At 40.8% G+C, this 26,414-nt stretch overlaps 1 protein-coding gene across 3 annotated transcripts in view; it reads right to left on the minus strand.

The window, feature by feature from the left end:
- PTPRF (protein tyrosine phosphatase receptor type F) overlaps window positions 1-26,414 on the minus strand; it is a 390,245-nt gene that overhangs the window by 176,369 nt on the left and 187,462 nt on the right. For all 3 annotated transcript variants that reach the window (XM_034063545.1, XM_034063546.1, XM_034063544.1), the window contains exons 4-5: window positions 23,420-23,565; window positions 20,508-20,649 (exon numbers count right to left, since the gene is read on the minus strand). In XM_034063545.1, coding sequence (XP_033919436.1) covers window positions 20,508-20,649; window positions 23,420-23,565 — 288 coding nt within the window. The remainder of the gene's footprint in view (window positions 1-20,507; window positions 20,650-23,419; window positions 23,566-26,414) is intronic.

Genomic DNA, 26,414 nt, shown 5'->3' on the forward strand with positions numbered 1-26,414 from the left:
AGTGACAGCCTGTGCTGTTAGACCCCTTCCCAGCAGTTTGCACATGGCTCTATGGAGTTAAACATGAAGCAATTCCTTCTCCTCAAGATGCTTGCAGCCCAAAGCACATAGATCATGCAGAGAAATTAAAAACAGAACTTGGGGAAAGGAGGGGTGTGAGATAAAGTATCATTTTATACGGTTGGCTAAGCACCAGCATTGTGCTATCAGTACAGCACAAGGGGGAAAGGAAGGAACAGGGCACTTGGGAATAAGGACCTACTGATGAATGCAAGAAGCCCATCTCCAAGGCAGCAAAAGTGCAAGCAAGGAGACAGTACACAGGAAGAACGTGGCTGAAAGAACAACTTGAGATTTAAAAAAAAAAAGAAGCAGCTAAAGGACTTACAGAAAACTCCCAATGGCAGTAAAATGCCTGGTATTATACAAAAGGGACAGAGATTGTTGGAGAGGGCATATGGCAGGCACAAAGATGAATGAGGATGGGCCAGTGCCACATTACTATTGCAGATGTGAAACCAATCTTTGTGGAGCAAAGAATAAATCTCTTTCACAGAAGATGGCACATGTGGGCAATGAATGCTGCTGATGGTTCCTCTAGTCTTGGGACAGCAATCCTGAAGGACCTCACTTCCTGAAAGAAATGGCAGTTAAGATTTGCAAGCTGCTATTAGGGTTCTATCAAATTAATGAGTCTTAAGGGTATGGAGCCCTTCTCATGAATACAATAAACTGCTCCTCTACTGATATAAGCTCTTTCCAGTTCAAATATTGATAGAAGAGTTGTGATCTGTGCTGGTATTACAATTTATGTCCAGGCTGGAGACATCCCTTGTTTTATAGACATAAGGCTAACAGGTTGGTTAGAGGTCAAAAATGAAGAAACAATTTTCATCATTCTTTATTATCTTTGAGAGATCCTGAAGCAGATGGAAGCTGCTCAGCCATTCAGCTGGTGTTACATATTTCACTCTGACAAGGCACTGGCATCATGAGCAGAGGGAAACCTGAGCAAGAGTATTTCCTCCCATTTAAACCTTCTTCATTATTAAATCTTTCAGGCATCAGCAGAGCATTTCTTCAGTGAATTGTTTTGTTTGTTTTTAAAGCCAAGCATAAAGTTTAAGGTACCTCCTTTTTTTACATACCCAGATCAGAATCTTGAGACATGTTCTGGTTTTAATTAACAAGGCTGCCTGATGCTGTGGATCACTGACTGTAAGACAAAACTAATTCCTCTTCAGCCAAGCACTGCTAGTACATAGCCCCATGTATCCCCAGGTATTTGCTAGAGGAATGAAAGTCGGTTACAGCTCTCTGGCTCAAAATTAACTGACAGCATCAGCACAGATGCAATTCATGACAAGCTCCATCTCTCAAGTCAATAATAACTTTACAAGACTGCCTAGTTTGCAAGGTAGCCCACCTCCAGCTACCACCTCATGTCATAACAGACATTTAAATAATAAATGCTAGCTCTATCTTCTTCAGTGAGGCACAGTTGAGGCTTTGCTAAATTTAACCATCCAATTAACCTAGCAACATTTCTGACTTGGGAGTTTTGAGAGTTCACTACTTTCAAGGAGGAAAGCTCTGTTACAGCAATGAATGTTCTCTCTCTAAGCTGTGCAAGCAGCTAACTTCCCAGGTCTTTCTATGGTCTAAGAGACAATGAGAACAACTGGGAGTCTTGCACTGTCTTCTGAAGCTTCCCAGATGAAGATGACATTCTTCCAGGTAATGCCAACCCCCTGGCTTGCTCTGGGCTCACATAAAAATAGACATATTCTACTGCTTTACCAGCAGTGAGAAACTTGCTGGCAAAAAATAAAACAAAAGAAGTTTCAAAGACAAGTTAATTTTGTATAAAATTAACTGTGATGCCTTAGCCCAAACCTCTTCATTAGTTGCAGCACATAAAACAGTCACCATTTCTTTTTAACCTGAGGCTAATACAAAATCCATGTATCTCCTGCTGGCACCAGTGCACATGTTTCTTCTGCAAGCTCAGTGCAAGAGACAGTATGCCCAGAGATGAGCAATGGAAATTCTTCAGGTCACCTCAACCCAACAGAAACACACATCTACAGTATCTGAGCAGCAGTCACAGTGAATCCTGTTACATCCAGCTGGTTTTTCCTCTCCCTCACACACAAAGCTGTCTTTATAGAAGGAGCTAGCTCGTAGCATCTCTCCTTCGGTTTATGCAGATCACACAGCAGAGCACAAGAGTGCTCTGAATATTAAACTACTGCATCTAACTTTAAAAAATATATACATAATCTGAAGAGGAAAAACAGGGCAGACTTGACAGATGCAACCTGGCTATTTTATTCCAAACCTCTGGTGTACCCTCGCATGTCTTTGCAAGTAGGACAAGAACAAGGCACCTACCCCGAAGCAGTGGGGTCTGAGCAGTCACTTTCCAGCCCACACAGATGCTACAAACTCTGAGGTTTTGCCTTTCAATTACCTGCCCTCAAGAACAAAAATACAAAGCATTATCAGACCCTTGAGGCAGCACAGGAAATACAACTTTCCCAAACCCTCCTCTAAAATCCTGGGAATTTGTAATGGCTTTTAAAGCACTCATCCCCAGATTTCACAAGGATGGGTTCTTTCCTGGCCCTCTTCAGTTTAATCTCCTTAAGCCTGGAAGTTAAACCTTCATCTAGACTGAAAATATTTTACCACTGTAATCTAGTTACGAGTATTTAAACAATTTGCCCCAAATTCTCTCATTACAGCTGCCATTCTCAATTATTCACAGGTAGCAGTACATGCAGTTTCCCTGGAAACCTGCAGCTCAGGACTGAGCGATGAGCAGCCAATTGCGGGCAGCGGCCACTCGAGCAGAACCGGTCGGCTGTGTATTATGCTGCTATTTGACCAGCTCAAACCTACAGGTAGCAAAGGACTCCTTTACACTTCCGTGTCTAGATTTCAAATGCCTTAACTATTCCAGGAAGCAACCCAGACCTTGTACTTCCCAAAGTATAATAAACTTGATGAGGAGGCTGTAACTTTTATGACACATCACATTTTCAGCATTTCACTATCATTTTCTGTATTTACCATAGAAAGAAAATGTCAGATTACACCATCATAAAGCTGGTCATAAGTGATTCACTCCATTACACTTCAGGACCTTCCACACTTTTAACTAGTGAATTTGTGTCCACAATTTGCCCAAGAATGTCCTGCCTTTTTTCTCCTTTCCTTCCAGTAGCAGCTGCTTTATTTTATTAAAAAAATAAATGAATATTCACATGATAAAGCTCCTTGTTCCTTTAAGCCTCTTTCAGCATTCACCATTTTGAATGTTGTGAACCCTCAAAAGCAGGTTTAAAAAGATTTCAGAAGCTTCTTGGAAATGCTCTTTAGGTAATAATAATGCACAACAGAGTAAGAGTATATCCTTGTCAGGCAGAGCTGTGAAGACAGGCAGTATTAAATTGCTGAAGCCTGGCCATATAGTGAGGGCTGCCCAGCTTTACCCTGTGCTCTCTATGACAACACACTGTACTATTTTTCTATTTGAAAGACAGGATTCTGCTTGATATACGATGTTCTTCTGAGGTGCTGACTCTCTCCAGGCACCAGCAATGCTTCATCACCCACAGATCATACTTTCACAGAAGCTCCTTCACATTTTTAGCCATGCAGTGCCCCAGGCTAAGGCAGAGGCTCTTCCACAGAACATTCAGCAAGACATAGGCCTCCAAATCCTTTCTTTTCCAGCTGGTTCTCTTTAGGAGTCAAGTAGCAATTATACAGTAACCAGATATTCCTGGCATTCATTCTGTCTGTGTTATCCTATGCTATACATGTGAGTTTGTCTGTGTCCATCTACTGTCCTGTCTCCTACATGGACTCTCAGACCCCTGAGGCAGAGCTCGCTGTAGCATGGTACTCCTGCATGACACGCTGTTTCATGGAGTCTTCCATGAGGCTCTACAATAAGAGCCTTCATTACTCTAACAGAGTAAACAATGGTCCTGTGCCCTCTCTGCAAGCTGAGCCTTCCTCCTCTGCTGCCATTCAGGAATCCAACTCAAGTTTCACTACAGGCAGAATAGTGCAAGACTCACTTTTTTATCCAGGCCTTCTGCACTTAGCATAATCCCAGGACTGGAGTAGCACATTATGTTTCCGATGTAAACCAACTACTGAGTTAATCCCAAATGAAGAAGAGCCACCCTGGATGCAGTTACAGAAGTAGCACTACCCAATCCCATTGAGATGTTAAGAGAGCAAGGAGCACTGCTATGACTGATGGAAATACTTAGTATTAAGAAATTCAGCTCTATGTAAAGGCAACAGATTAAAAATGTTTGTTGCACCTGCTTTCTTCAGAGTTCAGTGTTTGCCAAACAGTTTCCAAACTATTCATTCAGTGTGGAAAATCCTCAGAGCTCATGCAGGGAACTCTATATATTACTTAATAAAGACAGACTGGTAAAGCACCTGCAAAATAACTTTATGAAAATCAACAGCTCTGTTGGGAGAGCAGCAAGTGGAATGCTTACCCTGCACCACTACTCATAGCAGCTGACACTGTAACATACAAACATGTCCTGAAAAATGGCATTACACTCCCCCTTCCCTGAAAAACATCAGCAGATCATAGGCAGACTTCTGTTATTGAAATATTATGGTGAATGAATAGCCAAAAGGCTGCTATTAATTCTGTTGCTGAAGGTCTAAGACAGCTGATCAGTGGACTGAAGATAAGCACTGCCAATCTAAGGAGCTGTACTTCTCTTTAAAACAAATTTGTCTTCTACATATTTACTCTCTTTAACAGTATTCAGTGGAAAAGCAGTAGCCCTGCAGTTAGAAACAAATGTTCACCTCCCCTTCCTGCCTGGGACTGAGAAACAGCCTGAGAGAATTGCTGGTGATGGGAAGAAACACCAACAAAACTTCCTATGCTTTAGCCATAACTACTGAAACTTGTATTTAACTACAAAACTTCATCTCTAAAGATCACAATCTTTAATGAGTATCTGTCAAGAGTGTCTTCTCAGAATAGAACGGCCTACTACAAGAAATGCCACAATAATGTAAAAAATGCTGAAAGGGTCATGCTAACAGTAGCACTACAGAGTTACTGTTACCGGTGTGACTGTAGAGTGTGGGCAATTTCTGCTGGTGAATCTTGTGCCTGCACCACTCTACCTGCTCTTCAATAGTAGCTCTAAATTAGCAATTAATGCCACAAGGAGAACAAGTTCAAACTTTGGTCTATGGCAGTAAGGACCAGTTTCCATGAAATCCAGCACTTCATGTCTCAATAAATTGAAAAGTGCATAAAGCAATGAATCACAAGGTTATATTCAGATTCTGCAGAGTCATTTTTCAGCCACAGAAAAACAACACTTGCCAGGCTTAGAATAGCAGCACTGATCTAAAGGACAGTGCTGCTTTTCTAAAGGACAACGGTGCTGTGATGTTTTTAAAAAAATGTATACCATAAAAGAACAAGTTAAGTGATAAGAGAAGGCATTTCAATTCTATGCTCCAATGAATATTATTGACACAGTTGTTAGGAAGGTGGAGAAGATGAGCTGTCAAATTTTGTGACTTCTATTTCAGACAGTTTCGTTAAACACACCAATTTTCTACTTAAGTTTTTTTTTATGAACATCTTTTTATGTATTTGCCATTGGCCAGATGAAGAGACCACATGGCAGCAAAGGGCAAGAGAGGACAGCCCTGTGGTTTCTTGCCTTTCTGTATATAAAAGCAAGAAAAGATCAAAAGGACTGGCAGCGACTGGCTCAGTTCCACTCAATTCTCAACGTACTCCAACATTGCTTATGGACTGGCATTAACTCACAAATAACATCTCACTTGTGTTAGGACTAAATGTTCTAAGAAAATACGGGAAGTTGGCTTCAATCAAGTCTTGATGGGCTACTGGTCATTGTCCTTCATTGGCATCAAGTAGCTCAACATCTTGAACTGGGGAGCCTGCGTATTATGGCAGATCCACTCATCCAGGGCTGAATTTAGCAAGTTAGGGAGTGGAAAATTGCCTTGCTGCACAACAGCTTTTGAGATTTCCATTTGCTGGGCAAGGCCTTTAGTCAAGCCTGGAATTGTGGACATGCATGCTCCTGCTGCCATAATCAGTGTAAGGAAGACCTGGGTGCAGCCTTCCCAGTTGCACAAAAAGGCCTTAGAGCTTTTTCCCCTCATCATAGCTACTGAGGCAAGCTCCAAAGCACATAACTGCTGCAGGCCTGCCTCACAAACAGGAAAGATGTTAGAAGGATTACAAATGACAATGACAAGCTACTGTTGAAAACTGTGCAGAATTAAAGAGGTAACGTCCAACAGTTTATATCTAAATACAAATGAGTAGAAGGTAATCTGAACACAAGGAATTTGAAAAACAAACAGCATGAGCCACTGAGGTCTTTTTCCTCCTAGTGCACATCACAAACCCCCTCTTGAAGTTTCATCTTCTATCTAATCTGACCCTGTGCACTGACTCACCTGGACAAACAGGGGCTCTAGTGTTTCCCAGATGTGTTCTTTTTTGCCACAGGAATGAGCAAATACATATGCTCTACCTGCAAGATGGAAGACAGTACTGGAAGATGGAGACTTAAAGGGCTCACAATATTAATGCAATGCTGTGACAGAGAGGTAGAGCAACTCCAGGGTGCTTGCTGCCCAGCCTTGTTTCTACTGGATGAGGATGCACGATTTTGCTGTTGCTGTATGCTAGATCACAACTAATCAGACTGTCACTTGTTAGTACAGAAGACACAAGGATGAGTGCAATAATGAGCTATTAAGTATAGAATCCCTTCTAATAACAACAATCCACTGTCCCCTAAAATAGAAAGGCTACAGGGCATCAAATATTAGTAATTAACATGTATTATTTGTTAAGCTGGAAAGCATCTTGCTGTGGGGTATTATATGCACTAGAAGTTGAACTTCAAAGACTAACTAGATTCTTTCATTAGTTTGACTAAAACCACTATCCCTAGCTCAAAACTGACAGAGATACACATCAGTAGAGGTCAGAGAAGCACATACTTGGAGGAAGCTTCATTATTAGCAAACTCTGTCCTTACACACTTCCTTGGCATCCAGCACTGGCACTTGGAAAAGACAGTGGACTGACTCTGGTTTTACTGTGGCTGTTTCTTAAGGAAGTAACATACAGTGTGAATTGCAGTGCATACATTTCCAGGAAAGCATGGAAAAAGCAAGGAAAATTTCAAGATGAGCTATAAAAGCAAGCCAGGAGCTAGAAAGCAGGCCACACAACAGGATCTTACCAAGCTCGAATTGTTGAGGCTGTTGAAGACAATTTACAGAAGCTTAGGTGGAAAAGGGGATCTCAGGGCAGAAAAGAGGGTTTTACAGTCTCAGAAAGAGCCACATGGCTTGGATTACAGTGAAGATCATATAGTTCCAACCCTGGAATTATATATTAATTATTGGAATAAACTGATCAGTTAGTGCTGGACTGACAGTTGCGTTGCATTTTTTTTGATGATATAGTATATAATTTCTTAAAGATGTCCTTTAATCTAGCTTTCAGAAACATCTGTATGGCTGAAACAAGTAAGATTCAAGTGAGAGATGCTGGACATGGACCCTCTTACCACAGAATCTGCAAACAAATTGGAAATGGATACAGTTGGCTGGTATGTGCTTGAATAGATGCAGTCTACTCTCCCTGGGTATTCCCTGAAAGACCTGAAGTGAGGAGTCCTACAGGTCTGTCTGCAGTAGAAAGTGGTATTGGAGACAAAAGGTAATCACAAGGAAATGCATTAACACAATGTGGGTATAACCTTACTGATTTAACAGTGGGCATAGCTTGCCTCATCAATGCAAAGCCATGCTCCATCAGACAGAGAACTCCTCAGATTTCTGCTTTGATCAAAATATGTGTCTCTAATAGGTACCAGTCTGAGTAGTGGCTTGAATTAGAAGAGGAGGTTAGAGGCAGGTTTAAGAATTAAGCTGTTTTACAGTGTTGCCACACATTGTTGAATTGCTGGTGCCAATCATACCGTAAAGTCAATACTCTGAAAGTTTTTGAGGTCTTCTGGGAACTGCTAGGATGAGGAGCTTTAGATGCACAGAATTGTTAGCATTAAGATAGGAACTAAGTAAATGATACCTCAGTCAAACTTCAAAAATTAAAATTCTGAATCCTGAGCAAGTCAGGAAACCAGCAAATCCTGCTTTTTTGCCTGACATATTCTTCATGACTCGGCACAGGAAATAACCCCATCTGCTGCAAGCAAACACCAGGAGAAAGCATGAGACATTGAAAAAAGTGGCAGCCTGAAAAAAGAGACATCACAACTTGTGTTCTGCAAGGCAAAGGTTGCTGGGAAAAATCTAATCTAGCATGGATACAGGGATAAAAGAAACCATAAAAGCACAAGGAGAACCAAAAGGTTTTCCCTTTTCCAAACACAACAAATGGCTCAGTAATACACAGTGTCAGTTGGCACTTGAAGCGCAGTGGATGGCCAGACAGAAAGTGCTTTTTTAAATCATTACCACATTGGGAACACACAGATGTGCAGTACAGCTACATCTGCGCATTGTAATTTCTACAGTAGTCACAACTTAATGAATCATCAATTGTGACAAGATCAATGAACCGAACTGCACAACAAACTAAAGCCAGTAAATTCATGCCCAGGGCAAGAGCTAAGGGTTTATTTTATTAATTATTTTTTTAGCACTTCTATCATTTTGAGTGTCTAATTACCAGAGAACATGAATCCTTCATCTTTTGAAAGTCCTACTGCAAAAGAGAAAGATTTCATTCATGTTTGCTAAATTCAAGTCTAGATAATGCTCATCTGATCAGCATAATTTTCCTCAGAACTATGAGCACATGGCAGGCAGAAGTTATAATGTTCGGACGTGTGCTACATGCCAATCAGGTGGACTCTGATTAAGCCTACCACCTCTAGGCAAAACAACTGCTATTTTTTTCCATGAGGCCAGATTATTGCTGCAGGCAAAGCATCAACTAAGGTTCTCTGCAATGCTACTTTCTGAAGGGACAAATCCATATCCAAATCAAGCAACCAAATCATTTATTTGTAAAGAACACACACTGAGTTTCCCTCTGGCCTCAACCCATTCAACAACCTCTATGCTGGCTTTGCTGATGACACATCTACATGCACAATCTAGCTTAGGTTTCACATCAGTGATATTCTTACAGGCAAAAAAAGCTGCCCTAATTAACCTCCTGGCAGGAGGCAGAACACAACACTCAGTCTTCTTACAGAGAATGGTCCATGCAAGCAAAGGCACTCCCTGCTGACCTCTTCACTCTTCCAGGTGAACCATTTTGATCTCTACCATATGTAGGCTTTCAGTGGATTGGTACTTGCCAGGGGTTCAGCTGGGCTCTTGTCTCTCTTCCAGACAGACTCCAAGGGACACCAAGCTCTTTGCTTTGCCTGGCTTGTTTGTCACATGTTAGGTATGGAGCTCCATCTGGACAGCATTTCCTTGAATTGTAGCACTGCTGGCATGCACTACTCTTCCCTGCTGGGACTCAGAGTGAAGGAGATGTAGGCTTACTTTAAAAGGCTGATTCTGTTCCTCTTCCTGACCTTCTATAAAAATGTAACTGGATATCCTGTCATCATGGACTATGCATTCCCCAATTCATTACCTTTCCCTGAAACAGCTTTTGTTAGTACCACCCTGTGTGCAGTTTATCAGTTTATGCATTTTTCATCAACATGTGCATGATTTCTCTCTCCAAGGACTTTCTTCACACTGGGACCAACTGTGGCATTGTCTAAATCAAAGAGATACAGGGAAATAAATTCCAGCATTGTCTTGCTTGTAAGCAAAGCACCATTTTGGAGACTTTGGGTTTAAGGTCTCCAACAGGCTAACGTTTCCAGCACCTTTTCAGGGGTTTCAGTGTAGCCAAAACATCATAATGCCAGTTCTGTTGCATGTAATGCTTTATGCTGTTAGTTTCATTTAAGGCATTCTGCATCCTGTGCTGACAGGCAATCCTACAGCAAGAGAACTCCCCCCAGTCCTAGCTTGGAACAGCAACACGGTGAACATTTGTATACTGCAGCTGGATGAAGTTATGGTTCTGATCACTATCTAGACTTCTCAACCCATACACCAAGCACTTGGAAAGGTTTCATCCAGACTGGACCCTTGTGATAAAAGGATTGAAGGAACAGAGCACAGGATTAGCACAACAGATGAATACATTGCAGTGTTTTCCCATGGCATCATCCAACCTACCTCATCAAGGCACTAGATGATCTTGAAAAGACAGATTGTATTATACCTCACACCCACTGGTTTTTCTTAGGATAAAGGATTTGAAAGAGCTATTTTGCAGCTCTGGGCAGAAAGAATCTGAGCAGGCAACAGTGCCAGAAAGAGTCACTACTGTATTATCTAACCGAAATATCCACAAGAACAAACAGCTGCTTGAAAACTCTATGGGGAAGGTGTTGTTTCACTACTACAAGGTACATACACTTAAAAAGATTCTCTAGGCTTATAAGACAGCAAATCGAATGCATGTATTTTACATCATCTTTATACCAAACATATTTTAGTCACTAACAGCTCAAGTAACAAAATAACAATGAACGTTCACACAATAATTACTTCCTCGCATTCAAAATTAGGGCCAGTTATTCCTTTTGCTCATTATCTGGGCACTGCATTTAATAAGCATCATCATGTAGCGACTTCCTGACACCAGACTGTATAAAGGCAATACAAGATCAACAAGAGATCCATAAGGACAACTAGATGTAGGACTCGTGAATAAGCATGATGCACAAAATGATCAATACTACAGGTCTTCAATGCAAAGCCAGTTTTAGTCTGCACAGCTAACATCCTGCACCAAGAGCAAAAGGTGACCCATCAGTAGCAATTATGTTATTTTCCTTTTTTGTGTGCAGGAGAGGAAGTTAACTTGTGATATATTCTCTTCCACAGCTATAGTAAGTAAGTGACACATGAAGTGTACTACTCCCTACATTGACATCCTCTCTTCTGAACAGCTGTTGTTGCTACAGATTTATTAGCATGTGTTGATATTCCAGTTTCAGGTTTTTCTGGCTTTTAGTTTAAAATAGTGATTTCCCCAAGAATGATTTAACTGGGGCTGTGATATTACTTTATTTTTTTTGTGAGAAGAAGAAGATAAGGCACAGAACATAAGCCCAAGATGACTGTATAGAAACTTTCTTGTATGCAGAGATTTATGCTTTTATAACTATAAGCACTCCATTCTCTAGGGTCATGGTTATCACATTCTGTTCTCTCCATGCTTCATTTTCCATTTAAGAACTTACTCTCCAGTTCTATTAAGTGGATATATTCTCCCACTTCTGCAGAAGAAGTTATAGAAGATCACGGCGGTGCTACATCTTCTTAAGAGCCTGTGTAAGTCATGGCATACCAGTAAATGACAACAGGTCACTAAGCTTTGAGAAAAGTCTCCCAGTTATTAGCAGATACAGAAGATAATTTTGCCAAAGTAGTTAAGGACTCAAAAAGGCTTTTCAGGGCATCTTGTCTTGCCCTTCCCGTTTTTCTTGGAACCAAAGCAGATAATCCATATGTCATTATTCAGCAGTGTTTCACATTAATTTCTAATAGTTCAAACAATGAGCTACTAACTCATTCAGAAGGCCATTCCACAATCTAACACGCTTCAAACACTCTGCAAATACATAACAGCAACTAACTTTATTAGTCAGCAGGAGACAGCAGCAGGACTGACATACAAGCTACAGAGAGCACATCTGTCAATAACAGGTTGCTACAGAATGAGGCATCTTGAAAAGAAATCCAGCAGTAAGAAAGGTCTTTTGAAGTGTCTGGTGATAAAGATCTATTATTTTAGCTTCTGATGGTCACCAGTAGATGTTAAATCTGACAAGAAATGTGATTTTTTTCTTTTTATTCTGACAAGGTTTGCAGTACTTGAATTATCGAAAGGAACTAAGCTCTTGTTTGCCTGTTCCAGATGAATTATATACACTTCCACTTTTACAGTAAGAAACTGATTAAGTTATAATTGTGGGTTTTCATGTCTCTCTTTCTTCTCTGAAAGACTTCCAGATCCATGTATACACAATTAATTAATGGAAGTATTTTCTTGTGGCTGCCAGTTCTCCAAACTCAATTTATTATCTTAGAGTCACCAGGTCCAGTCTCAGCACAGTTATTACTAGATAAACATTTTGAGAGCAAAATCAGGGCTCACTGACACCTCATCAACTCCCCTCTCGTTTGCTATTTCTTTATTAGTAGTGCAACAATGGTCTCTATCAACAACTTCCTCAAATACCAGTTCTGAAACAGCCAGATGCATTAACAACCTATGCACAAATGGTGGGTATCAAATTGACAGGATTGTGAAGATGGTGTAAATAAATAGGACAGTCAAAAAATAAAGCAAGAGCCAAATCACCTTAAGTGACAGGGATAACAGAAGCAAACACAAGAAATACTAAGAGATTATGCTATCAACCTGGCACATATTGCTTCAAAACAAGAGGAGAGAAGACAAACACGGGTGCATTAGAGAAATATAGAGAAACTACACTAGCCAGTGCCCAACTGAACAGAAAAACCAGCTATAATTCCAGCACACATTTGACCGTGTATCTCCAAAACCCATGAATCCTTCAGTACTTCTGAAAAGACGCTTCTAAGACTCCTTGTGTGCACATCTCTAGTTGGTGTGTTCAAAATAAAGTCCCTGAAATCAAACAAGAACAGGTACAGAATAGGACCACTGAGACCAGGATAATCAAAAAGACTGGAGGATCATCTGTGAAACTAATGTGGGGATTCCACTGCCAAGGGAGGCTTATTTGACCACTTTTTGGTACAGATTAGGACATGAGCTAGCAAACATCTCAACCTAAACACACTCATTTTCCCTAACAAATATATGTACTTCAAGATTAGCATTCTGTGACATTTTACCTATGACATTCTTGCCCTTTTCTCTTCCATAGTAACTAGTCCAAAAAGCTTACAGGACATCTCCTTCACTTTGTTGCTCCATTCTTTCACCCTTTTTAGACTACCACTCTTTTTAGTCTAAGGCCTGAGGCAAGGATTTCATCCTGGTTTACTACCTACTGACACCATAAAAATCCCAGCCTTGCCTAAGCTTTCAGGCACTGTTGTGATCTTGGAACTGGGGTACACAGAATGCTAGCCCTTCTACAGTGACACAAAAGGCAGCGCTGGTGGCTGCTGCCTCCCAGCTGGGACCAATGGTCTGTTCCAATAGAGAGTCAAAACAAATTAGTTTAAAACCACAGATGATTTAATCTAACCTGCTTGATTTCAAACTGGAACAGAGATGCAGAAGCAGTCATCTGGCCATCCCTGGTATCAGCTGGGAGATGGTAACCCACAGGGACACCACCCCAACAAGACAGGAACCTGCCTGTGTGAGTGCATCTCTGCCAGAGAGTTAAGCTAATCTGTTTGTGTCTCATTTACCTACTGGAATAGGCTGAATGTTTTGACAGCAGAGCAGCAGTAGAACAGCCTGACACACTTTCCATGACAATCTCCCTGGAAACTGTAAAACAGCATACAGTGAGAAGCAACCTGTCCCTGCACCCTGAGCCCAAGTAAAGAGAAAATACTGCCCAGGACTCAATTATCAATTTTCGTAACAAGGAGAAGTTACCAGGAGTTTGCCACAAGGCTCTGAGTGAGCATGCACATTTCTCAGTATCTTCATGAGGGATTTCAGAAATGGAGCGAACAGAAAGGACACAACTGTTATTAGCAACAAAAATCCTTAGCTGAACACAATTTCCAGTGCCAAAGTCAGCACTTACCAACTGCTGAATAAACTTTGAATAAATCAATTGTGAGAGACAGGGAGCTCTTTTTACAGGATATATTACTACTACAACTGCACATTTACAACTTCAAGCTACTAGTGCTTGGCAATATGAATCCCCAGTTAGAGCTTTTGTAGAATTCTGTAGAATATACTTCCTTCTTGTTTGCTTGCCACTTAACCTCCCTTGGTTTTAGCTGCCAAGTCCTTCCTGAATCACAGGTGCTGCTTTTGGCTGTTGCAATATCATTGACGCCATTAGCTTGCTGATAAGAATGTGACAACAGCCCATCCTGTTACAGATGTAATCTCACATGACCTCATTTGAGAGGCAATATGCAGAAACAGCTGCTTGCTGTAAAAAGAAAAATGTTCCCAAGATTAACAGGTCAGTATCTTTTCAGACACAAGGTTTTATGGGAATGCACAACTCCAAAGGGTTCAGCTTGGCATTAACTATGTGGTATTTCATAAGAAACTTTTCAAAGGTTGTATTTCTTGCTTCATAAACTTGTGGAATGAACCTGGATGTTAACCTTAGTGCATGGCAGTCTCCTGCTGGAACTCACTATCACAGACAGATTATATGGTTATGTGCCATTAGTTAATCATTTAAACAGAGATAAGAAATGGAAATTATGGCATTTGGGTCTGATACATTCTAAAGATCTGCTGACTCTCCTGTTTGGAGGACAGACCAACAACACTTAAAACTTTTCTTCATCTGAGAAAATTACTTCTTTGACTCTTATTCACAGCCAAAAATGTCTTTCTTGTTAAATATTATAAAAAAAACCTGCAAGAGTAGGACTAACACTCTTATTGAATCCAAACTTTGAAAGTAAATAAATAAAGAGAACCAGTAATTTCACACCTGGATTGAGGTAACAGGTGCTCTACAGAGACCAAAAATTAAATAGCTAAAATAGTTCTTCAGATACACTGGCAGCCTAGGTATTGAAGGCATAGGACATAAGGGATAAAAGTGAAACAGTCTCTGTAAATTTTCTTGGTCTAATTGAACAGATCGCCAGTTCTGCTCAATGTTCTGCATGCTATGGCACCAAGAGACAACCTCTTTCCCCTTGAACTTCTATGATTCTTTTGGCCACTGTTCAGCACCTGAGAAATTATCAGATTTCTTAGCACGATGACAAAGCTCCTAAATTGACTTACCAGACCAATATCAGGCAATCTGTGGTCAAGCAGCACAACAGACTCTTTTCCTGTGAACACCATTTATACCTTAAGAGCTTAAGTCCACATGAGCTCGGATTTACTTTCTTCCAGGTGACAACCTAAATTTCTCAATGAGGCCACCATGAATAACTGGCTTAATGTTTCCCTTTTTTAACAAGCATGGGACATGCCATAATCCAGTGCAAAGCAATCACGCTCAGACATCTCCATTTCTCTGTGTATCATTGTATTTTAGGACATTTCCCTAAGCAGTGAAGCACGCAGAGGACCACTGTGCTGCAGCTCTTGGAAATGCGATAGTTACAGAGGTCCATTAACTGCCTGCCTCATAGAGAAAGAAAATTACTATTTGGATTGCTTGTGTAGAGAGCAAAGAACAGGAGTAGAACCTCTGCCACCATAACAGTCTTTCTTCCCAGGGAGAGACCAAAGGAAGTTACAACAGGACATGAAATGTGTAGGGGAAAGACCTGTCCTCTGCTAATCAGAAACATGAAGAGAATACTAGCAATCCCAGGAGTAGCAGGGTATGGGAAGCCTCAATTCATTTACACAATCAGAGTGAGCATATGCAAATGGAATCCATTTCCCTTCTATAATTCTTTCAATTTTGTAACATGTTGCTAGAAATTCTTCTTGGCAAAAAGATGCAAATGTAATGCAGACAAACACGAATCAAAGTACAATGATCTTACTGATCCTTTTGGAACTAACCAAACATAAACAAGGATTAAGCATAACTAACTTCTGTTTACTACTGCAGTAACAAAAATCACTTTTAGAAGAGTGTTTATAAAAAAGGAATACTGTTTGAAGCCTTCTGAGATCCAGCTCTGCAGAAATCATTTGTAACAGTCAAATGCTTTATCATTTACAGCATTTCAAACAGGGTAACCCCAGGAACTGGAATGCAGCTGGCAGATGGTGAATGAAATTAAGCTCATGACATGGTTCAGTAAACAGCAAATTACGATAAGGTGGAGGTGTTTCCCACCCTGGGACAGCTGCTGCACACTGGGGAACTTTCCAGGGCTTCACTGAAGCACACCAGGACTTTCCTGAGTTCCACCAGCACAAAGCCAGCCAGTGAAATTTAACTTGCTGGGTTACCTTGAGACTGAAAAGCAGTGTGCAAGCAACCTTTTACCAGCTCTTCTGTCTGTCCTCTTTACCAAGAGCTGCTCTCCTGTGGAGCCTGGCAGCCTCTCCAGGCAGATAACTACGTGCCACATGATTAGGAGTTCGGGACAGGGGCATAGGGGATTTGCATAGATCTGTGCTGGAAATTGAATGGAAATTGGACATGGTATTTTCATTTTCATTTAACCTACTTAAAACCAAAGGAAAATGAAACTCTGAATATATTCAGTGCCTCTTGGCTATTGCTATATGCTCTGGGTTACGGAGGAGTGAAATAAGACTGCTTCCAGAGCATTAAAGGACAAGTTACAATTATGTAGTTTCCCAATTCTGGAAATCAAAACCTGTAATCAAGCAAGTAGCGATCGGACAAAGGGAATGGCTTTAAACTGAAAGTGGGTAGATTTAGATTAGATATTAGGAAAAAATTCTTTGCTATGAGGGTTGTGAGACACTGGTACCGGTTGCCCAGAGAAGCTGTGGCTGCCCCATCCCTGGCAGTGTTCAAGGCCAGGTTGGATGGGGCTTAAGTAACCTGGTATAGTGGAAAGTGTCCCGGCCCATGGCAGGGGGGATTGGAACTACATGATCTCTTAAATCCCTTCCAATCCAAACCAGCCTGTAATTCTATGACTCTATGAAAGTCCTGGGAGAAGGGACTGATAATACACGTTGTGTTTGAGCCTCCTTCCTTTCCCAAAGAACCTATGTACTCTTGCCTCTGCCCCTTGAAGACTTTTTTTTTTTGGCACTAATTTTCCCTGTCTTCCTGTTGGGTGGAGCTTGCTGGAAACCACAGACTGAAGAAGATACACGTTGGTGCACAGGCAACTAGAGACAATCACTGTTATCATCACCTTTCCCCATACAACTGCAGTGCTGAACCTAGAAGGAGTTTTGTGGAAGAACACCACACAGACACTCCTGCAATCAGCCTGCTGCCACGTTTTTCCACGCTGGCATCCTTCCTAGTCACTTTTTATATTATCTCCCTATTTAAAAAGCTCTGTAATTCTCAACATTATCACTGAATAATATATTTATTAATTTGTTAGTGCCACTAACTGTCCCCGAGGCCTTTCTTCGGATTGTGTGTCAGCTTATTGATTCTAGCCCTCCCCTCTCTGTGCTGCTTTCCTCCTCTTCCAGGCAGGCAGGAATGTACGTACTTCTGTGCTGCCTCAGGTCATAATTGGAAAAAAGATAGAAATGTTCAGTATGACTCATACATAATTCAGCTTATCAGCTACCCAGGAGAAATGAGAAGGTATATGCATGTCTATTTCTCCTACTATCAACAGGAGATATAATTTCCAGTTACACTAAGTATACGTAGTTTGGTCACAACAGGACTTGCAGTTAGAAGGGAAAAATGAGAGACATGGGAGCAGAGAATGAAAGGGTAGTAGGGAACCGAACTGTTGAAAGAGATTCACTAATGTGAGAATTCCCAGTTCCTCCAGGAGACTGGACTTGTGCTTCTCAATATTCAGAATGGAGTAAGTTGGCAATTAGAAAGGATTATCTGCCTCTGATCTGTAAAACACTGCAGAAATCTAAATAAAATAAAGCTCCAGATTACTTAGCTACAAAGACATCTAATAACAGCCTGCTAAACCCTGACTACAACTTCTGGATTTAATCTTAAGGCCTATGTGCTAAAGAGCAAATTGTGAAGAAGTATTAAAACTTACTGTTATAAAGGATTTTTAATGCAAAAATCAATACATGCTGTGTATTTAGCAGCATGTAACCATAACAACATCTATGACAGAGCTTTGTCATGCACCAGAGACCACTGCATTAGTCAAATTCTTGAAAGGAATTGCAGAATATCTGCACCATTCAAACTGCCACCTGAGAGCAACTACAGAAATTATTTTAACCCCAGAAGCACAGGGAAAATCCAGTCCTAGTTGACAGCCTTGAAGGTATCAAGGGTTCCATGTGAAATACGTTATTTTTAAATAGCTCTAAAAAATTAATGTTAGGAAAGTGATGCTTTAACAAAGGTTAACTTACCACTACATTTTGGAGGCCATTGAGACTAAACACAACCACAAACAGGGCACTGAGTTACAATATCTGCTTTGCCAACAAGTAAGCAAAGAAACATTAATACTAAAAAAATTCACACTCCCAAAATACAGAGACAGCATAACCTAAGGCAGACAGCACAGAACAAAAAGATAGCATGACTGAAAAGAAAAAACCACAGACCTGTCCATAGAAAGTCTCAGAAAAGGGAAATACATTTTTTTCTGAAATACAGATACATCATAACAGAACTCATCTTTTCTTCATCAGTTAAGCCAACATAAGAGGCACAAGTAGCTCTTCATCCTTGGTAATCAAGCTCACAGCTCTATATGCATGAGCACATACAAACTGTTACACTGCAAATGTTTCTTAATTTTGTCCATTACAAGAGTGCTCAGCAAGGGGTCGATACTCTTCAGTTAGAGAGGAAAACATAGCCCCCAGCCTGCATATCATTCTTAACCTTATGGGATCATGTTAAACTAGCATTACCCCTGATTAAAGGACATCTTCAAATAGAGAAACAGGCTCAGCGCCTGACTAGTAGTGATTCTTGCTTCTGTGGCTCTTTGCTTGCATGTACGCATGTCTTTTCCTGTCTCTGGCTTTTTCTAACATTCCCTGTTAATGTTGTGGTCTGAGAGTTTTACCTCATCAGGAAAGCAGCAGGAGCACCATGGAGCTAAGAAATACTGTTGTGCTCCTTCATGTAATGCATGTCTCTGTGGGCCTTTGAACATTTAACACAGAGCAAATAAATTATTAGTGTGTGTGTGCATATGCATACATATCTGAGATACATAAAGGCAACTGCAACCAAAGGAAACAGGAATGTGCTTGGAACACATAGTTGAGTATTCAAGTATCTAGTGTCACAAAAATCCAGCTGCAAGAAGCATTTAAATGCAGATCTGCACATAAACTACTGAAAGATCCCCACTGAGCTTTATGCATCACATACATGACTGCAAAGGCAAGGAGTAACAAAAAGAATGTGATTTCTCCCCAGTAATTTTCAAGTTTATAGCATCTGTTATCCTATTCGTAGTAATACTACTACTGAAGATCAAGCTGATCCTTTAAGATGCCCCACCTCCAGAAACAAGATACATGATCATATCAAGTAATGAATGATTTCTGTGATTCGCATCACCATAGTGTCTGAGCACGTTACAGTTGTTTGTATTCTTTGTCACAGAGCAGAGAGGAAAATAAGATTACCTTTATGCTATAAATGGGGGTGGGAGAACAAGGGACAACAGGCTGCTTGTCGTGTATGGCTTGCACACTCACCACTGGGATAACCAGTCACCTGGGGTTCAAAAGCATACAACAGCAAGCCTTCCCATCTAGCTTTTTTCATTATTCCAAAGTTTCTACATCACTCCATATACGCCAAGCAATTTGCCTAATCCTTTTCTTGCTTGTCTTAGTAAATGCAAGTAAAATAAGAAAGAATCTAGTCAGCCAAATGCCCAGATTCAGAATATCTCAGTAGTTACAAAATCCTATATATGAACAAATAATACAAAACATCGATGAGCTGAAAAAAAAACCAATTTCCTTAAAAGCAGACAAGAAATCTGACAATCTAATATAAGAAAAAAACCAACCCCATTTACTCATCACAATCCTTTTTGTATCTAATATACTGCTCATCTACAAAAAATGCCATTGAGAGGAAACAACACAGAAAGCAACATAAAGCCTGCCCATATAGTGGACAAGGATCAAAATCTATTCTTTAACAGAAAAAACAGAATAACAAGTTGTGACTACTGTGAAAAGGAAACTGCGCTAAATGCCACATCAGACTCAAAATATGAAGAGTAACCTGAAAGTCTGTTCAAGAACTGTGTTGATTTAATCCAGAAGGTGTAGCAACATAGATTAAGTTTATGACTGTCAGATACAATTCTTAGATACCCTGAAGATGGGTATTATATCAAAGCAGACAGATGAGAAAAGTATACAAGTGCTTCTATAGCTAGCCTTCCAAGTTAGAAATGACACATCTCAATCAAACAATACAACTAAAACACTTGAAAGAAAGTTCAAAATCTGAAATCCTTTCATGATTGCCTCAAAAGTATTAGTTTCTAACACTGGGTGAAATTACAGCAAATGATACAGAAAGAACATAGTTTTTCCAAACCAATCTTTAAAAGCACCAAACCAAAAAGATAGCTACACCAAAGACAAAGCCATGTCTTCTGTCATCTAAGGCATGAAAAAACTTCCCACTTACCTTCTAACACTGTTAATTTGGCACTCGTGTTTATCTCCCCAACACTGTTGGTTGCTGTGCACTCGTAGATAGCTTCGTCTCGATGAACACGCAGGGGCTGTATCCGCAGAACCGATCCTGATCCGTCATCGAACTCTATAACCTTTAACAATGAAAAAAAAGCACTGCTTTACCAATATCTTGTCCAACAAAAACCTAAAGTCAACACAATCCAGGGGGTTAAAAAACAGAAACTAAACCAAAACAGGCCCTGTAAGCTAATAAATACCATGCAATTAGTCAAGAGTTCCATGTCCAGAAATGCAAAAATTTCAGAATCAAGAACATATTTGTCCTCTGAAGAGGCCAGAACAAATGAGGATCCAATGAGGTTCTTTATGAGTCAATTAAGGTTGACAAATTATCACCGTGGTAATAAAGATGTGGATCTGATGATTTAAAACATCTGAGCCATATTTGTACTAATGGTTTTACTAATCACACTGACAGCAATTTAGTGCCAACTTTCACCTTGATGGAAGAGCAGAATGATATACTCTTGCGGGATTACCAGGAAAATAGTAACTAAACTAGAATAAAACCTTGAGCACTTACAGTGCATGCTAACTCCGGCAGAAATTGAGGGCTTTTAATGTCCTTCAGCATCAGGTACTTTACAACTCTGGCATAATCAACAATGATGTAATTACAATTCCTTCCCTAGCATAATAAATTAAGTCCTTAATAAATCATTGCCTTTCCATCCATCCTGCTACGCTGTAACATGTATTTCTCCAACTTCTACATGGAAGAAAGAGGTATTTGTCAGTTTGCAGCTGGATAACTATACAGTGCTCCTTAACAGGAAGGCACAGCCTCAGGCCACTGTTAATGCCAAACTCATCCTTCTCCTATTATTGAGCACAGCAAAAGTTAGAAATATTAACTGAACTGCAGATGGTGACAGCATGAGGGAAAGGCACAAGCTCCCCTCCTGTCACTTGGGAACTGCAGGGGGAGATGAAGAGACTAAGCTGTATTTTGTTCCAGATGCATGCATGCCAGCCTAGGACCTGCATGACCTGCATGCAAAACCTTCACCCTGTTCTCAAGACCCTGTTTAGGAGTCCTTCTTTTAAACAGCATTAAAGACCACATGAGCGAAAATAGGAAGAAGAATAATGTGCAACACAAGATTCTGCAGTGACAGGAGAAATACTCAGAAATCAAAAGGTAATCAAGACCATGGGAAATCTGGCATTCCTCAGGCTGGAAAGAATAGTCCTTCTATTCTAAGTAACAGGAACAGTCTGAAAAAAAAACTAATTTGAGGTTAAGCAGAGAAAGAGAGTGAAAGAGAAACATGAACATCACCATAGTATGCTTTAAGGAATTACTATTTTTTTAAATACTAAATTTTAAATTAAATATAAAACTGTGACAAAATGCTGAACTTCCTATAACCTTTACACAGGACAGGGCTACTGCCAAATTTTAAACCAAGACAAAGTTAGATGCAACAGTAAAATCACTTCAGTGATAAGGACTAAAAAGCTAAGAGATGAAACAGCAGAAGAGCTCTTTTGCCCTTACTATCCTTTGAACAGTCTGTGTCAAAGGAAGGGAGCTACAGCTACTAAGGTCTTGACAGACACTGAGACCAAAATGCTGTCCATTTGTTAGCAATAGATATGTTTTTTGTGTAATAACTTAGTATGTGTTCATCAGATTTGTTTTGTTGCTTTTTTCTTCTTCCTGTAAAGTTAATTCCAATTTTCCTCCCAGCTACTAGGAAGAAAATTAACTCTATCCTAGCCAAAACCAGGACACCTCCAAATAAAGGCTAGCTTAGTAATGAGGTAAAATTAATAGTAATCTAGCCAAAAAAAGGAAAGATATTATTCACTATCTAATAAAATATCTCATAAAAATGCCTCAGCTATAACTCAAAACTAATGTGAATAAAGGTATGAAATTGCTTGTATGAATGTATATATGACACAGCCCTCCTGTCAGCCACAGTAAGTACTGAATTCACTACAAAGGTTACAGCTACTAGAAAAATTAGAATGTTTAAATGATTACAATACAACAAAATGTAACCTTTATTAGGGAAAAATAACAATGTAAAACAAGATTAAAATTGATTAATTGAGGTTTTCTGCTCACATACAGAATCGTGATTAAAATTAGTGACTTGAATCAATCCATTCTGTGCAGCAAAGTCATCTTGTGCTCTGGTTAGAAAAGCAAAACCATCAAAGACTGGGAATTAGAGAAAAGGCAACAGAATGGTAGAAGGGTCACATTTCCAAGGGCATTTTTAGAGAAAAGAGCCCAACTCCAAAAAAGAAGGTGGAGAAAAAGGTGGAGAAAGTCAGTGAAAATGTATTTGCTATTAAAATATGGACCAAATTGGGCCCTTTTTCAAAAGCATTTCTTGACACCTGCTTTTCCTTCTTCCTCTCTTTCAGACTTTAGTTCACAGGGAAGTCAATTCACCCTTGCGGATTACTTCACCATTCCTCTTCCAAGCTCATTTGTTCGGAGGGATAGCAGCAGACATCACTTGGAAAGCATTTCAATAGCATTTCTGCGTCCCAATTTTTAATTCCCCTGGGGTGCCTTATCAATTTTGACAATGAAAATGGAAGTTTACTGCTAGATTCAGCTCTTATCTGCCATCCAGTTATAAGCCCCATTTGAAGAATGATGTCCTATGCATGTGCTTCAAGCATCAAGCTCCAAGACAATGCCTGCATTACACTACAGATTGCATTGTTACAGGGAAGGAAACCAACCTTACTCTAAAGCTTTAGACTCTGTACTGTAGTGATGCAGAGATACCTGAGTTACACTGATGATTATTGCGTAATTAAGACCCACAAGCATTATATTTGATTACCAAATTCTTATTGTTGTTTTGCAATTACCTCAAACCGCTGAGAACTGACTTTCTTCCCCTTCTTCATCCATGTGATACGAGGTTTGGGCTCTCCTGTTGCCTGACACACAAAAGAGGCCACTCCTCCAGAAATTCCAATCTGATCTTCAGGAGCTTTCATAAACGTTGGCTTGCCTGGAAAAATAACCAAATCACCCCATGAGGATACAACATCAGATAAATGAGGAACATGTCATGTTAATCTAAATTATAAGACAATTGGTGCTCCTACTACAAATCCAGGTTGAATGCCCTCAGCCACAGAAATTCAGCGCAGACTGCAACATGACAAGCACAGTTTCTGCTTGAGTACCTCTTTTTCCTGAAACTAATAAAGTCCATCTGGCTTGACTGTAAATGAGGGCAACAGAGGGCTCCCCCCCAGCCCCCTGGGCATTCACTCAGGTATATGACAATTTGGAATCATTTTTACGGTTTATTTTTTTTAATAAATGGATTTTTGCAGGTTTATAACATGGTCATAGCATTGGAAATTACCCAACAGCTGAGATGGCAAACCTACAAAATCCGCCATACGTTGCCATTAGTTTTCCTAAAAGCTGTTAAGCCGTTCATAAAAATTAACAGATACAGTTTTAAGTATACAAATAACACCCTTGAATTCCATTTTTTTATGTGGATTGACATAAAAATTATGGTCTGTAAGTATCTGGAAACTTGCACAGGCTGGTCTATGCTTGGTGAGAGACTAATTAAAGTGAAAGCAACGAAACCAAAGTGATATTCAGGCCTGGAAGTCTCAACAAGAAATGAAAAAGATACAAATACAGGGGGGAGAGGAATCATTTAACATTTTAATAATCAATAAATGTTTCATGAAAATACAGATGCATCTTTACATCTTCTGGATTTACCTGACAGGCTTGGATGGATAAAACTTGGCATACAGATGGAATGTTTGTATTTTTCTTTTGCACTTGCTGTACAAGAAAACTTTGCAATCTGTGACCAAAGGATCATTTTGAAACACTACTCTGTCCACGTGAGAAGTGTTTGATAACCTTGCATCCCTATTAGGCACTAAAACATTCAACTCCACAGAGGGAGTTAGCAAAATCTACCTACGATGTCATTCAGTGCACTCAGGTCATGTTTCAAACACAGTTCTGATTGACCCCCTCAAAGATGAACCTGAGCTGTAAATGGGGCAGAAGCAACTGCTGTGATGCAGAAAGGAGTGAGAGGCAAAATCTCTTCAACCCCAAGACACTGAAGCAACATTTCAAGTGGAGCTGGCAGTCGTTCTACAACTTCATATTCTGGACACATCCATGAGTATGTCCTCGAGGGAGAGGGGGATGACATTTGTAAGCCCAGGTGCTTTAAACACTAAGCTTCTCATAAACTGAGGGCTGAGTTTCCCTCATCTAGAAGAGATACATTTTCAGCGATGCTAAAAGAAGACAATGTTTAAATGCATCTTCCTAACCTTTAAGAGATTAAAATCCTAAGGGTGCAGTTGCAAGTTAGAGCTGGACCAGTCTGGCAGCTTGCAGATACTAAAGAGGGCAGGGGCCTTGCTCTGCACCTCACCTCCCTTCCCGGACTCCAGATACTGATGCCCAAGCCCCTAAAAAGCAGCTCCAGTGTTACCAGAGCCTCTGTGGTGCAGATTTTGTCACTAACCTGGCAAAAAGCCACTTTTTCTTCTTTTCAAGCAGGGTAGGGAGCACAATGGTTCATGGCAGGATCAGATAAAGCTGGGGGACACTGTGGAAGATGGCGCCCCTACCTCAGCATCTGCAAGCTGGCACACGTACCTGAAACTGCGGAGTGCAACTTTGCCCTTACATAGCAATCTCTGAAGACTTTGCTATCTCCCTAATCCCAATTTCACCTTCTGGTTTAGCCCACACTAACAGATTACATAGACCCTGCTGTCCCTACTGCATGGCATGGTGCGACAACACACACGGCAGCTCAACCAAATGACATCCTCCAATTGCTGCTTTTAGGCAGTTTCTGGCCTACTACATGTGTGCATGAGACCAGGGAGACTGCTGAGGGCCCAGGATGCTTCTTGTTTCACATACACTTCATCTGTATGGGGTGTTGGGGTGAGCTGCAGGAGTGTCTCTGTGAGGAGAAGTCAGGGCTTCCCAGTGCTGGACATAGCCAGTTCCAAAATGGCCCCACATCAGGGCACAGCCATGCTTGTCATGGCAGTGCCTCTGTGGTAACAGGTTTAAGAAAAGGCAAAATGCCTCACAGCAGTGAGGAGTGAGGTGAAAAGTGTGAGAAACAGCCCTGTGTGCACCCAGGTCAGAAGGAGAAGGCGCACTGGGTGCCCAAGCAGAGACTCCCTTGCAACCCATGGAGATGGTGGAGCAGGTATTTCCCTTCAACGGGGTGGGCAGCTGGTCAAGGTGAGCCCACCACAGCTTTGGAGTGAAGGTCAGACCAGTTGCACCACACAGAGAAGCAATTACTAGCTGAGGACATGCTTTGCAGAGAGGGGTGGGTGGCATGCCACTGCTGAGGCAGCTGGACAGCCTGCTAGGGAGCCCACCAACCACCCGCATGGACCACAGACACCAGGGGACATGCAAGCCCTGATGGCTGGTGGTGATGTGGAGGTCATAGGCGAGACACTCAGCTGCAGGCCTGCACCTCTACTACTGCTGCTTGCTCAGCTTTACTTCCAAAAGCTCTTTGCAGACAATGGACCTACCAAGGTCAGAACTGTCCACATCTAAGCAGATACACGTGCTCTATCCTCAACAAGGTTCTGTGAAGGAATATCACAGACCTGACGTGACTACAGAAATGCATCACACACAGGTGCACTGAATTGGAGTACTGTGTACAGTTCTGGTGTCCTCAACATAAAAAGGACATAGAACTGTTGGAACAAGTCCAGAGGAGGGCCATGAGGATGATCAGGGTACTGGAGCACCTCCTGTATGAAGACAGGCTGAGAAAGTTGGGGCTGTTCAGCCTGGAGAAGAGAAGGCTGCATGGAG

Source organism: Melopsittacus undulatus, chromosome 6, assembly GCF_012275295.1.
Source record: "Melopsittacus undulatus isolate bMelUnd1 chromosome 6, bMelUnd1.mat.Z, whole genome shotgun sequence".
NCBI lineage: Eukaryota > Metazoa > Chordata > Aves > Psittaciformes > Psittaculidae > Melopsittacus > Melopsittacus undulatus.